The sequence below is a fragment of the Phalacrocorax aristotelis genome, chromosome Z (genome assembly GCF_949628215.1).
Source record: "Phalacrocorax aristotelis chromosome Z, bGulAri2.1, whole genome shotgun sequence".
NCBI classification, from domain to species: domain Eukaryota; kingdom Metazoa; phylum Chordata; class Aves; order Suliformes; family Phalacrocoracidae; genus Phalacrocorax; species Phalacrocorax aristotelis.
In genome coordinates, this window is record NC_134311.1 from 55,772,951 (window position 1) to 55,786,390 (window position 13,440).

Consider the following 13,440-nt stretch of genomic DNA (forward strand, 5'->3'; position numbering starts at 1 on the left):
GAGGCACTCTGGAGAGGAAGAAACAGGGGATTTAAAATATGGCCCAAACAAGAAGATTGTGGATTTCAACAAATAGCTGGTAGGAGGTCCAGGAACTGTGGTTTGCACAAGCTCTCCAGAGTCAGCAGTCCTCAAGGCTCATCCCTTTACCTGGGTGCAGGGTGAGGTGTACTGCAGGTGAAATTTCCACACTGAGTGGAGGGAATGGGGGCCACAGCCTGCAGTGTGCTTGTGGTGAAGAGAGTGCTGAAATAAAATTATCTTTTTCAGGAATTAAAGCATGGCAGGGTGCTGTGTTAGTGACCTGGGGACTCAAGGGACCCTTTTGGAGAGCAGAAAGGGTTCATAACACCTGGGCCCTCTTCTCATCATGGAGGGATCACTAAGGAGTGTCTGTAGCTCAAGCACTGCTCACTAAAAAATCTCAATACCAAGAGCATCATCCACAATCTTCCTGTACCAATTACCTTACCTTTGAGGAGAAGAAACTGCATTTACCACCTGTATATAACATTGCTTGATCACCATGGGGGAGGGTAAATGAGGCTTGTTTCACTACTCTATTCAGCCATATTTTCTCCACCTCTGAAAGCAGCTGGGATCTCTTCTCTGCTATATCTGTCAAGACACCTACAAGCTCCAAGCACAAGGTGGAGGATTTCCACCACAGGGCAGGTGGATCCTTCCAAGCACACAGCTGTATGGCATAAAAAACCCACCCACAGGCACTGCTTTGAGAATCTGAGGCTCTGTAAAGGTGGGAGTGCCCCAGCAATATGCCCCTGAGCTATAGCAGAGTGGTGTGAGTGATAACCTACATACAGCCAAACCTCTCACCAGCTTGGAGGCATCTCATCACTTCTGCCCAGAGGAAGGGGCTGTTCCCAGGGTGAGTTACGGTTGCCAGCTGAGTCAAGGTGTCATAGCATGAGAGCAACAAGATTATCTAGCCCCTAGCAGTGACAAACTGGGAGTGCATTTCACTTTTTTATATAATTTGATATTAAGGAAAAAAATTGTCTTATAAGGTGTTAACATAACTCAACTGCACGAAAGAAAAAGTACACCCTCCTCATTTGCCCAAAGGTTTATATCGCATTGAAGGTGCTTTTCCCTTCTGAAATGCTGCAGGGATGTTTTGAACCCTGTTAAACTGCTGATTTTATTTTTGCTTTGTTAGTTGCAGTCTCCTCTCCTGAAGATCTGAGTCTCTCCCAGTGGCCTTAAACAAAAGCAGTGCTGGAGCAGGCAAAGGGCCGTGTAGAGGAGGAGGGGACCTGTGATACCCTGTGAGGAGGCAGCTGTATTGAGTGAGGTGGTCCACCACCGCATCTCACCCTCTGACAATCAGGAGGCAGGGCTGGGAGATGAGTCCCCTCCTTCCCCTGGGACTGGCCCCCTTTTGGGGTCTCTCTGCCCAGGATCTACCTGAGTCAGGTGTTGAGGCACTGCAGGGCAGAGTCCCTGGCAGCAGCAGCAGCTGGACCTCTGCATGTGGCTCCCTATTCCCATCCCAAATACTTGCCTTCCACAGGCATTAGAGCTGCACAAAGGGACACACATGAGTTTGGGGGCTGAAGGCAGCCCTGTGTTTGTGGACACATGGAATTGCCACAGGCACTGGGAGGCTTTGCAATGAAGCTGTTCAGGATATCATTGTGCTTCATTGGCTCCTGCTGAGCCCAGAGTCGAAATGCAAAGCGTAAGATGATGCAGAGTAGAACACAGGTTGCCTTACCACCTCTGTTAAAAACAAGCTCCACATCCACAGCAAGGGGCATCTGGGTTTAGCTTTTGCATTGTTACATAGAACATTTGTAACCCTCGAAGCAAACCCCTGCAGGTGTTGCACAGGAAATGTAAAGCCACCATAGGTCCCATGTGAGTAAGAAATTGCAACAGATGTGGAGTTGGGTCCTATCCTCCCTCCCACCACCTCGTTGGTTGGAGGAGGACAGTCCCCACACCTCACCTTCCAGGATGTCCTCCAGCCCCTGGGGCTACCTGCTTTTCTGGGCACCTCCACCAGTGAATGCTATGCTAGCCCAGACCTCAGCTATTCACAGGCAAGAGTTTATAATATGTTGACATCGCTGTTAGTATGTTTCTTTCTGAGTAGATCACCTCACAGCTGGTTTAATAGACAGTCATTTTGATTTAGCTGCATTTGTGCACTCATTTTTGCAGCTGAATTTAACCAAATCTTTAGCAACCGGCCAAATTTTCACACAGTCACTCTTTCTCTTTTACTGAAAATATTCAAGGACTCGGCATCCTATATCTAGGTTGGGGGCTGGCAGGGCAAATTAGGACACCCCAGCCAGAACTAGGTTCTGCAAAGTGCCTCAAAGATGGGGAGTGGACAAGTCCTGCTGTAATCTTGACTTCCTTCATCTCTTCAGAAAGTGAATATGTGATAAGAAAAGCAAATGAGACTGCGCTCCCCTGCAGCCCACCCTGGTCCCACAGGATCTCGGTGGTCTCCAGGGCACCTCTCACCACTCTGATTAACTTCCCAGCCACCTTCTAATGCAAGTTGGGACTAAAAACTGCAGTTTTCCAACAAACTTGTAATACCCGAAGAACTTAAATGGATTTCAGATTCCAAACTCCCTTGGTGCTTCTGATAATCCTTGCCTAAAATCACAGTATTTAAACAATTCAAGACAAGTACATGAAGATGAATTAATTCAGTCTTGTTTCATGCAGTGATTAACTACTCAGTTCTCCAAAGCAGTTTTAACAACCTTTGCATGCAATTTGATGTAAAAATTAAAAAATAATTTTTTCCATTTCCTTAGTATTTTTTATGCTCTTGAAACCCACAAAGATATGGCAAATTCACAGAAGTGTCATGTAGATATGAAGCAATATTACAGTTTACATTCAAGTAAACCATATGAATAAGAATTACAGCATATTAAGCTCAGAGCCACAGGTGTATAGACAGAATAGGATTGATTTATTTGTTGTTCAACGAACAAGTTGGGTGAAACGGCAAGCAAATACTTCTGTCCACAAGCCCTAGCAATGAAATCAGAAGCAGCAATCTTAAAGCAAGTCCAGACCATATTATTTTAAGTTTGTCTGAACCAAAACGATGATTTGACAGGGAAGCATAGAGCAGAAGGAGACATTAGCAAGAAACCTGAGATGGGGAAAGGGTTGTCATCGTCTGCAGAGTATTGATGGTTCATCCCACATCAGGGGAAAACAAGAATACACCCTAAAACTAATGTCTTTGCTGAGTTTCTGATTTTAGTAGTCTGCAGAGTTATGAATTTTCATTCCCAGGTTCATCTTTTGAAGGTCTTTCTCAGGATCCCCTTGAGGATCACAGCTGGAGCAATATCAGCTCTTCTGTGGGGAATATGCCCCCAGGAACCCCAAGTTTTCCTAATCTCTGTACATAAACCTTGTCCAGTGGGGAAAGCTGTTTGTTTTCACCTGTGTACTTGCTGCAGAGCCCTTGTGCTCCAGCTGCACATGCAGGACCTGGAAGCCATTAGGTTCCCCAGCCCCAGGGGGATGTTAGTCCTAGGCTGCAAACCTGGCTGGGATGCAGGGGTGCCCACCCAGGCCTGGCTGGTGGGAAGCACCTGGCATGGTGGCTGCAGAGAACTGCATGTCATGGAACAGTAGGAGGGAGGCAGGGAGCCCTGCAGGTCCAAAATGCCCTGGGACTGGAAAGCAGGAGAAGAGGAAGAGAGAGGGATGCTCCTTGTTACTCACTTCAGAGTAACTGGAAATAAACACACCATGCAAGTGCCCCAGCTGCATGGGGACAGGCTGTCCTCCCTAGACATGTTCAGCTCCACCAGGCAGATAAGTAGAAAAGACAACCGCCAGCAAGGGGATTTTGACCGGCTTGGAAATTTGTAGCTGTGATTTGGACCCTCGTCATGCCCACGTACTGTGTCACTGCGAGAGGAATTCAGTTACCATGGGTTACCCTATCAGTACAGGGACCAAGTGCCTCCCCTCCCAACAGCTCTATAAAAAGAGTCTCTCCAAGACACCCCAGTGGCTCCTGCCTACCGGCACAGACTGGGAGAAACTTGGCTGCAGGGAGAGAGGGAGGGCCACCAGAGGAGGTATCAGCATGCCGTCTGCTTTCCAGTTTCAGTGCCACTTTGTTCTCATCTTCCTGGCAGCCTCCAAGGGGGAAACCAGATACCTAGAGGTGAGCAACGGGGTGGATGACTAGAGTGCCTCTCTGTGCTTTTAGCTGCTGTCTCCTAACCTGTACTACGAGCTTTTGAGCATTGTGCTTTTTCCTCTCTCCCCTCCTATTCCCTCTTTTCCTGCATTGAACGTACACCTGGGTAACATTAATGCAACAGTCCAGTACACCCCAGCCCCCATTTGTTTATCCTCCCTTTTCTCAAACTTGTATTTTTGCTGAGGATTTAAGAAATTTACTGTACACTGAGCTGTGGAGCTCACCTCTTAGGTGCCAGGTTTGTTCCCCTCTACTGCATGTTGGCAGCTTTCTGACTGAGCTCTTCCACAGCTGCACCGTTTCTGGGGAGGGATCTAATCTGCTGGTACCTGTTCTTGAGAGGTGCAGTGAGGCGGTTGTTTCACTTTGTCCCAGCCTCTTCTTGCTCTCTTTCCTTCACCAGGTGAGGGATGCTGGTGAAGATGAGCCCTTCCTACTCCTCAGTGAAGACATGAAGCGAGAGCTGACTGCAGGGCAGATCTACCGGCGGTCACTCCGTGAGTTTCTTTGGTGCTCTAGTGGGGCCATTCGTGGGTGGGAGAGTCCTGCGGGGATCTCAGGAAAGGGAAAGGGGCTATTTGGGAGTGACAGAGCTGCAGGCATTTTTTTGCAAGGGTAGGGAGAAGAAGGACAAAGTACTAAAATATCAGAAAAACTGTTGTTGAGGCAGAGAGGTTAAAGTGGGGCTCTGAAAAGAGGTTGAGGCTCAGAGTTAAAGGTCCCCAATAATGGGAGGAGTATAGGGATTGTCCACCTCTGTCCCTGGGCAGGGTCATATCTCCAGGGGATGGGGCAAGTAGGAAAGCTGTGATTAGAGAAAGATCTGAAGGAATGGTGTGTTTGTGCACTTGTGCATATACACACACACAGAGTTTTCTGCTCAGAGATGCTTTGACATGCCATCCCCCTCTGCAACCCCCCATCGCATGCTTGTGCTCACACCTTTGAGTTACTATTCGTCCTCTGATGCTCAGCAGGGTTCTAATTGCTTCAGCTGGGTCTCCCTCTCCTCACTGCCATCTGGATCCCAGCGTGGGGGTCTCTCCTTGTTCTCCCCTTCCCTGTGCCACAGGAGCTGGCACTGAGTCTCCCTCCCCAGCAGGATGAGGCAGCAGCCCTGTGTCTCCATTTCTCCAGGGTGCATTGACATGCTGAGTATAGAGGGGCAGTTCACCTTCACTGCAGAGCAACCGCAGCTGCACTGTGCGACTTTCTTCATCGGGGAGCCCGAGGAACTCATCACAATAGACTACGACTTTGTAAACATTGACTGCCAACGGGGCGATTTCCTGAAGGTAAGAAGCTGGCAGGTCCTGTTGCACTTCCCCTTCCCTGATTTCATCTGACATGTGAGACATTTGTTACGTGTGGAAGGTGCAGGCGAATGCTGCTGCACACGGGGAGGGTGTGTGTGTGTGTTTTGAGTGTGCAGAACAGGCTTTCACAAAGCAGCAGTCTCTGGGACGGCTGTTCCTCCTCCCAGAGGCACTTTGGGTATGTCATCCCCCCCCATCACGACCTCCCTAAAGCAAAGCCAGATGCAGGCTGACAATCTCTATCCAAACTGCAGCACCGGCTTTTCTGAACTTGTCCAGGAGCACATCTACTGAGGGCCCATACCTGGGGGACAAACTGAAAAGTTTGGTCAGGATAAGCCACACCCCTCAGCCCCATTTGGAGGGTTTTCTCATTGCACCATGAATCTTATGAACCCTGTAGGTAATGACACAGCTCTCTGAACAGCTGTTACTGCTCCAGTAACCTACCTCCACCTGCAGGTCACTTGGCTTCAGCTTATTAATGAGTGGATCATTGCAGGCTTTCTTTCAAATGGCCCCCCTAGAGCTTTTTAGGGCATTGTCTCTGAACAGAAAGAGGTTCATGACTCCAAGCTGTTTATATTCCAGTATCAAAAAACTTTACCAGCTCGTTTTTCTGACAGGCAGAATTATTAACCAAGATCTGAACTCAGTTCAGGAGACAAGAGGAGGATTGATGGCCCCTGGCTGGTCCCCTCGAGCCCTTTCCTTGTCTCCCTCTCTTGGAAAGATGCTGTTCCCCTGCTTGCTTTGCCCTGGGGAATCCTGTCCCTCCATCCCGTACCCCTGGCTGGGTTCTCTCCCCATATTGCTACAGGGAGGCTGATTTCAGCCATTTGTGGGTCCAAGGATTTTGTACCAAGACTTACAGCCACTTATGGAGGCTAGAATAATGCCAAGAGATCTTTGAGACTTTATAGCAGCTTCCTTCCTTTGATCATGGTGTCCCCAGTCTCTGCATTATACTATTTTATTTACACGGGCAGCTCTTCCCTAGTGTAATTTGAGCACCCATGTCCATTACTTCAGAAAATTTACAGTTCTGGTGAATACAAAGACTGATCCTGAAGCTTCTCCATGAGGAAGACCCACACATTCTTACATTAGGATTACTCACTGAAGCCATGGCAGGATCTGGGCCTTGGAATTTTCAAGGTATTAACTGGAGCATAGAGGAATTATGGGGTGAGAGCAAGTAGGAGGGAATTGAAACAGCAAGGCAGGCAACTGTACAGCTCTGCTAGCATTAATACAGATCTCTAGTTCTGACACATTTCCCTGAAGACAGTGAGGGCAAATCGTTGCTGTTTTTGTTGTGAAGGAAAGATTTGTGGAGTTTGCCGCTTAATGTCTTGCCAAGTAGGCAGTATTTGTTCTGCTTTCTAGTGGTTAGGACAAGCTGAAAGAACAGACACAGGAGAGAGCAACACCTCTGCCAATAATTCCTCCCTGAAGCTTTATTGTATTTCAATACTTCTGGAAGGCCTCCTGGCCCATTAATGACAAGTTGCAAAACATGGGTGGTGGAAAATTACAGGCCAGATCAATTGACTTAACACCCAGAGTTTGAGAAAGTGACTTGTGTTTCGTGTGGCTTCCAAATCAAGCTGCTCAAAAACTTCTCTTAGTAACAATGAAATTGCAATAGTAAGAAATAAAGAAATTGATGCAAATGTGATGATGCTGGAGCAAAAAGAACTGCTTCCTTCAAAAAAGGTCATAAAAATTGTCACCTGAAGGAAGTAAAGACTACAATTTAAATGTATCCCTTTTCCAAATACTGATTGAAGCTTGAATAATTAGTTAAATGCTAGGAAATAAATACATACAAAGGATTTTTGTTTTTAACTGGTGGCTTTAAACAGGTCATCTGATGTCAAAATAAAACAGTGTTTGTAATACTTCCACTTCTGTTCTCTGCTAGCAGAACAATAAGCAAAAGCCTTGCTTTCCATTATTGAACCCCTGTAGGTATTTGATGGCTGGATACTAAAAGGAGAGAAATTTCCCAGTTCCTTGGACCATCCCCTCACCACTTCCCAAAGATATGTAGACTTTTGTGAAAGTGGCAATATTCAGAGGAGCATCAGGTCATCGCAGAATGTGGCAATGATCATCTTCAGGATTCATCAGCCAGGCAATGGATTTACCATCACAGTCAAGAAGAATGCCAACCTCTTCCGTAAGTCTGCCTTTCATACAATCAAACGGGCTTGCATTCGGGGCAGGAAGCAAAATGAATATGTTTGTTTGCATCGAATTCTCTCTGACATTATCTGCACTGACATGGCTCCAGTAGAGCCACACACACCTGCACACCTGAGGATTTGACTCAGGCTCAGTGTGTGTCTCAAGGAAAAAAAAAAGGAAAAGTAAGTTAAATGTAAGAGATAACTTAGGCATGCCTTCAATATTCAGGACCAGAAGGCTCCTTCTTTCAAAGAAGGCGTCTTCCAATCTAATACTCTCATGTTCAGACACATTTGTCTAGAACAAATAGTATTAATTTAGAGGGTTTAATCTCAGCAGTTTCTAGATCTGGATGAACAAAGAGGGAAAAATACTTGAAAAAGTTCAACTGCAAAAAGAGTTTATTGAATAGCTATTGGACAGTTGTGAGTGATATATGAACCCAAGGATCTGTTTGCAAGAAATTTCCCTAAGTCTATGAGCTGGCAAGACACAAATAAGGGTCACTTGCACCCTTTTTTCCAAGGCAGGATAGGACATTTAACAATTATTGTTCAGGCCAGTCTGACTTATCTGCCTCACTATGCAAAGGATGAAGATGACAGCATGTCTGCCCTGTCCTTACTCTGAGTTGTCCAGACACAAGCCTGCAAGCTGGGTCTCCATGCTGGTGTGTCTTCATGCCCATGGACGTAATAACTGCGTGCAGCTGCTAGAGGTGTCTCGCATCCTTCACCGGCCTGCAGAAGCAGCTGCAGGCCCCCAGGTCTGCATGGAGGATCCCTTGAGTTGCACACACAAACGATAAGCTACTCCCTTATCTGAACAGTTAAGCTTGAAGATAAAATCAGCATGTACCCACTCTAGTTTCAATGGGATGTTTCGCAGAGTAAGGAATTCCAGTTAAAAGGAGCAGTATAGGACTTGGGGCTTGCTGGAAGTATCAGGCAATAACCAGTCAAAGCTAAACAAAAGCCCTGCATCTATATTTAACCTCGTTCAAAATGGCAAAAAGTACGAGCCCCCAACAACATAAACCCCTGATGTATGGATTTGGGGTGAGAGCTCTGCCACTGACTGTTTCACTTTTCAAGTTCTGCCAGACCTCATGTTACATGGTAAGCAGTGGGTAGGGAGATTTTAGGGAACAAATGCCATGCAAGAACCCCAGAAAAATGCCATATGCATGCTTTTAATTGTTTGATTGTAACTCTTGGTAATTAAATCATCTGTTCTTTGGTAGTATTGAAGGAACATCATTTTGCTACAGGCAGTGATTACTGCACAAGTAACTCTTGTAACTTCTCCTGTGCCCCAGCTTGCAATGTCATCTCTCAGACTCCCTCGGGAAGGTTTACCATGGTCATTCCTCATCAGAATAGAAACTGCAGCTTCTCCATAATCTACCCGGTGGTGATAAAAATATCTGATCTTATTCTGGGACATTTAAATGGCCTCTTTTTAAAGGTGAGTAGTTTGTTTCCTAAGAAATTACTACCATGTGCAGTTTTCCCAGGCACAGGACAGGGAAGCGGGTCAAACGGGGATAGCCCGTGGCAGTAGCTGCTAAGGCATGTGCGCTCTGGACCACGTGTGTGCACACTGAGGGCTCTGATTTACCCCCAGAGATGAGATCTGGGTCTGTCTCTGTAACGTTGCAGAGGCAATCAAATTATGCGAAGTACCATTAATGCATGTAAATATTGCTTGCCATAACAAAGGGTATGAATGTCATTAGAAAGAAAGGAGCACTCTCCTGGAGAGCTGTCTGTTTGTATTTAAACAAATGAAAGTAGCAACGACTCTGAACAGAGACAGGAGCCATGGATTAGATTGTGAGGTATTAGCATGGAGAAAATACAGATGTGCTCACAACTGATTCCCTGCTCAGCATGCTGGGCATCCTCTGCTCCATCTACTCTGATGCACGACATGGGGCTGGGGTTTTGCCACAGTGTTTGATGCTTGGTGATGACTAGAGAGAAGAGGACAAGAGCTTTTCACAGCACCCTGTGTCTGGGAAGTCTAAGAAGGTGCAAATTCCAAAATATCCAGAAGGATAGGAGCAAGAAAGTTTGTATTCTGCTGCCAGTGAGTTGACTTATTCAGCAGTGGGCAGAAAAGGGACAATAGTAGGAGGATGATAAAGAAATCAGGCACTTAAATAGCACCATATGGGTGACAGCCCAAAGGTGCACAAGGTGTCCATGCAAGACGTTTTTGCAAACAGCATTAATTTTCAGGAAAAGAACACTTGTGGGTCTAGTATGCAGTGAGACATTGTTGTCATACAAAACTACTCTTTTGGTTAATTCCTACTTTCATTAAACTTTGCCAGAATAGTGCATTTTTAGTGATACTTATTGTTTAGGAATAAGTATGGTATAGTGGAACTTAAGTTCCTGCCTGCTGGCTGAGTGTGGGCACACATGCAGCCCATGCCTTTATTAATTTGATTACATGTGTAGGCATCCAGAACCAGATTGCTTATCTGCACTAAAAGCAGTTGAATCAACACCTTAACTACTTGTCAGTAATTTTCAGAGCCTACTTAAGTCTTTCTTTGGAATCCCTTAAGGAAATTAATTGACAAATGTCAGACTCAAGAAGTGTTACTCAGGAAGAGAACAGCCTGATTTCACACAGGTTTGAGCACAGAGGACTTCTAAAACCTACTGTTGGATGCAGTCATTCTAAAGAACTGCTACCTTTTGAAGATAAATGATAAATAACTTTTAATCTCTGCCCTTTTAGAAACCATCAGCAGGCTGTGCAGGAGTTGGAGACTTCGTAGAGCTGCTAGGAGGAACTGGTTTGGACCCATCCAAAATGTTTCCACTAGCTGATCTCTGTCACTCCTTTCATGGGTCTGGTAAGAACTCCTTCTTCCACTTATCTCCATGTGATAAAATAATTAACCTGAGGGAGTCGTGCAGAGCCCCCCAAACCTGGATTTCCTGCTAGACTGTTGAACTTTACATGTAGCAGAACAGGAGAGCACAAACTATTTGAGCCTGCAGCTGGGCTCTGTGAGACAGCACACCCACATCCACTCTCACTCGCTCCTTCAGTAATCGTTATAACAAGGTTAAGTTATACATAGTTTTAAAATGCTTGTCCTAAGACACATATGATTATTAGAGTGTCAACAGATAAATGAGCCTGGAAATGCATAACAAATGAAGGCAGAGCAGTTGCAATTTCAGTTAAGGAGGTTTTTTTAACTTACTCAGTGTTTCCAAAGCTTCCTCTTCTGCTGCAGAAGTAACACATATCCTAAAAATCTCAGAGTTCCCACTTCCTGCTTTGAACGCTGGAGGAGCTCTGAAGCTGTTTCACTATCATACCAGGTCGGTGACCTCTTTCTCCCCATAAAAATAGGAATTCACAGTTTCCCTAATATTCAATACATGTGTTGTACCTCAGGAGTTTGAACGGGTGCACCGGAGAAGCAGCATTTCCACACAGTTGGAGAGCAAGAATGTGCCCGGTATTTTACCCGTGGTCTCCCTTGCCTTTCATCACACCACAACCTAATGGTCCAGGCTCTGTTTAAAGCTTTAACCAGCAAGTGCTGGTGCTGAGTGAACACTGAGCACTGCAATGAGATTAAAATATGGTCTCCTGGTGGTAAAAAGGGAAGGAAAATCCCATCTCAGCAGCCCCTGCTCTCCCAATGACCCACCAGATTTCTCCTCCAGTGGGGAAGGTCTCCAAGTTCCCCAGTTGAAACAGGCTTTGCCAAATCCCTGTTCAAATAAATAATTTAAAGCAGTGGTTAATGATATGCTTGATTTCCCCCAGAGTGAGTCCATATGCTGGGCACTACCATTTGAGTTTGTGTTGGTGGGGCTCTCACACGCCTTAGTTACTGTGAAGAACCTCCTTATGCAAAAAACCATTCATCCCTCTAACAGGAGACATTTCAATATCGATAATTTTAGATATCTCCAGGATGGAGTGCCATTACTCTTACCCATCGCTTGTAGTATCTAACAGTGGCATACCTTCCCAAATGCAACCATGTACAGACCTCTGCGTTGTGTCTATCTATACATATGTGAGACTGTGGGTGGATGGGAAGTGAGTGGCATTTGCATGAGTAAAGGTTACAAAACTTGATTAAATACCCAAGCCATTGTAAAGTAAAACTAACAAACACAAAAGAAAGTTTACCTAGCTGGCTACCCGCTGGCTGGTCGTTACTACACACAAAATTGCTTTGTTTCCAAAATTGCATGTATTGGTGCTTTGTGATTCCCAACACTATATATCTCTTCCCTCACTCTCATGTAAGTGTATCTTTATATGTCCTCTATATCTCTTTTCCCTAACTAGCCCAAATGAAGATTGGCTGTGACAATACCGTGCTGCGAATGGTCTCCAGTGGCAAACACATCAACCGTGTGACATTTGAGTATCATCAACTTGATTTGCAGGAAACAGAAAACAGAAAGGAGAACAGCATTGAGGAATTCTGCTTTCCTAGTATCTGAGAAACCAGGCCATGCATTTTCACATAGCTAATGAAAATGAGGTTCTGGTGAATTAAAAAATGTATTTTTCCTTTAACCAGCTGATATTATCAAGCCTTTCTACAGTACAAGCATATTTCTTTTTTTCATATAAATCAGTCATTCCCATGAGCAAGCAGGAGAACAACTAATATTAATCTTTGTTATTATCATTATATATTCTCTGCAGTATTTAAGCTTATTTACCACATTGAAAATAAATAGCAAGAAAAGAACACTATGTTTCCCATATAAATACTACTAGGAAAACAGATACAAACTCTCTGTGTATCTAGTCTGAGGAGATACAAAACCCACAATAAGTATAAACTTCATGCAGAAACTTTATCCTTTTATATCGAGTATAAACATAAAAATTAGATGGTGGAATGTACTTCGAGTTTTCTAAGAGGAAACCTAATATTAGTGTGTGTAAAAACTACCAGTTTGTTTATGACTATAAATGTACTATTTATTTCTAATGACATGTTTTTAATAAAAATTTATAGCATGGAAACTTCCTTACACAAATCCAAACATGAATAAATACATCCAAAGAGTTGGCAAAACGTTATTATGATGTATTTTTCTGAAGAGCTCTTTTAACATTCTGGTTAAACTTCCTAAGTCTTGTGCAGTTTCCTGGAAAAGATAATTTTGAACATATGTTGCTGTAAAACTGTGGACTATTAAAGTAACATTATGGGCAGAAATTTGGTTTGCCAATATTGCATATACTTGCATATGGAGTACATTGCAGCTGTACACTTACTGGCACCAACCCTGTCTAAGGTTTTTGGTCAGGTGACCTGCTGACACAATGGAGACAGGGATATACAAATGTAGATTAATTTTTTCTAGACCTTTGGTGACCCAGAAGAGGAGTGTAAGCCTGGAGGGCTCTAGGAAGCACAGTGCAGCAGGGGACCAGAGTTGTGTCCTAGCTCTGAGGGAGGCCCCCATGGACCAATTTGTATGTTTTCTGGGAGTGCTATCTGGCAATAACAAGAGCAAACTGTTCCTCCTCCAGTGTTCAATTAATGGTCACAGTGATTAATCCAGCTGCATGCCTGAGATCTTCAGCTCTGATTTCTGGCTCTTAATCTCATAGTCACCAAAAATCAACTGTCTTAAGTATTCAGCAACATTCAAGTTAATCGCCCCCAACTGAAGTGGGTGAAAACTACAGGATGCC

General features: G+C 44.7%; 1 protein-coding gene across 1 annotated transcript; it reads left to right on the forward strand.

The window, feature by feature from the left end:
* Nucleotides 1–712: 712 nt before the first annotated feature.
* CRHBP (corticotropin releasing hormone binding protein) lies at nt 713–12,958 on the forward strand. Its single transcript, XM_075078343.1, has 7 exons — nt 713–4,183; nt 4,626–4,719; nt 5,360–5,517; nt 7,513–7,723; nt 9,050–9,198; nt 10,486–10,603; nt 12,070–12,958. The coding sequence occupies exons 1-7, from the start codon at nt 3,944–3,946 to the stop codon at nt 12,225–12,227; spliced, it is 1,128 nt and encodes a 375-aa protein (XP_074934444.1). The 5' UTR covers nt 713–3,943; the 3' UTR covers nt 12,228–12,958.
* The last annotated feature ends 482 nt before the right edge of the window (nt 12,959–13,440 follow it).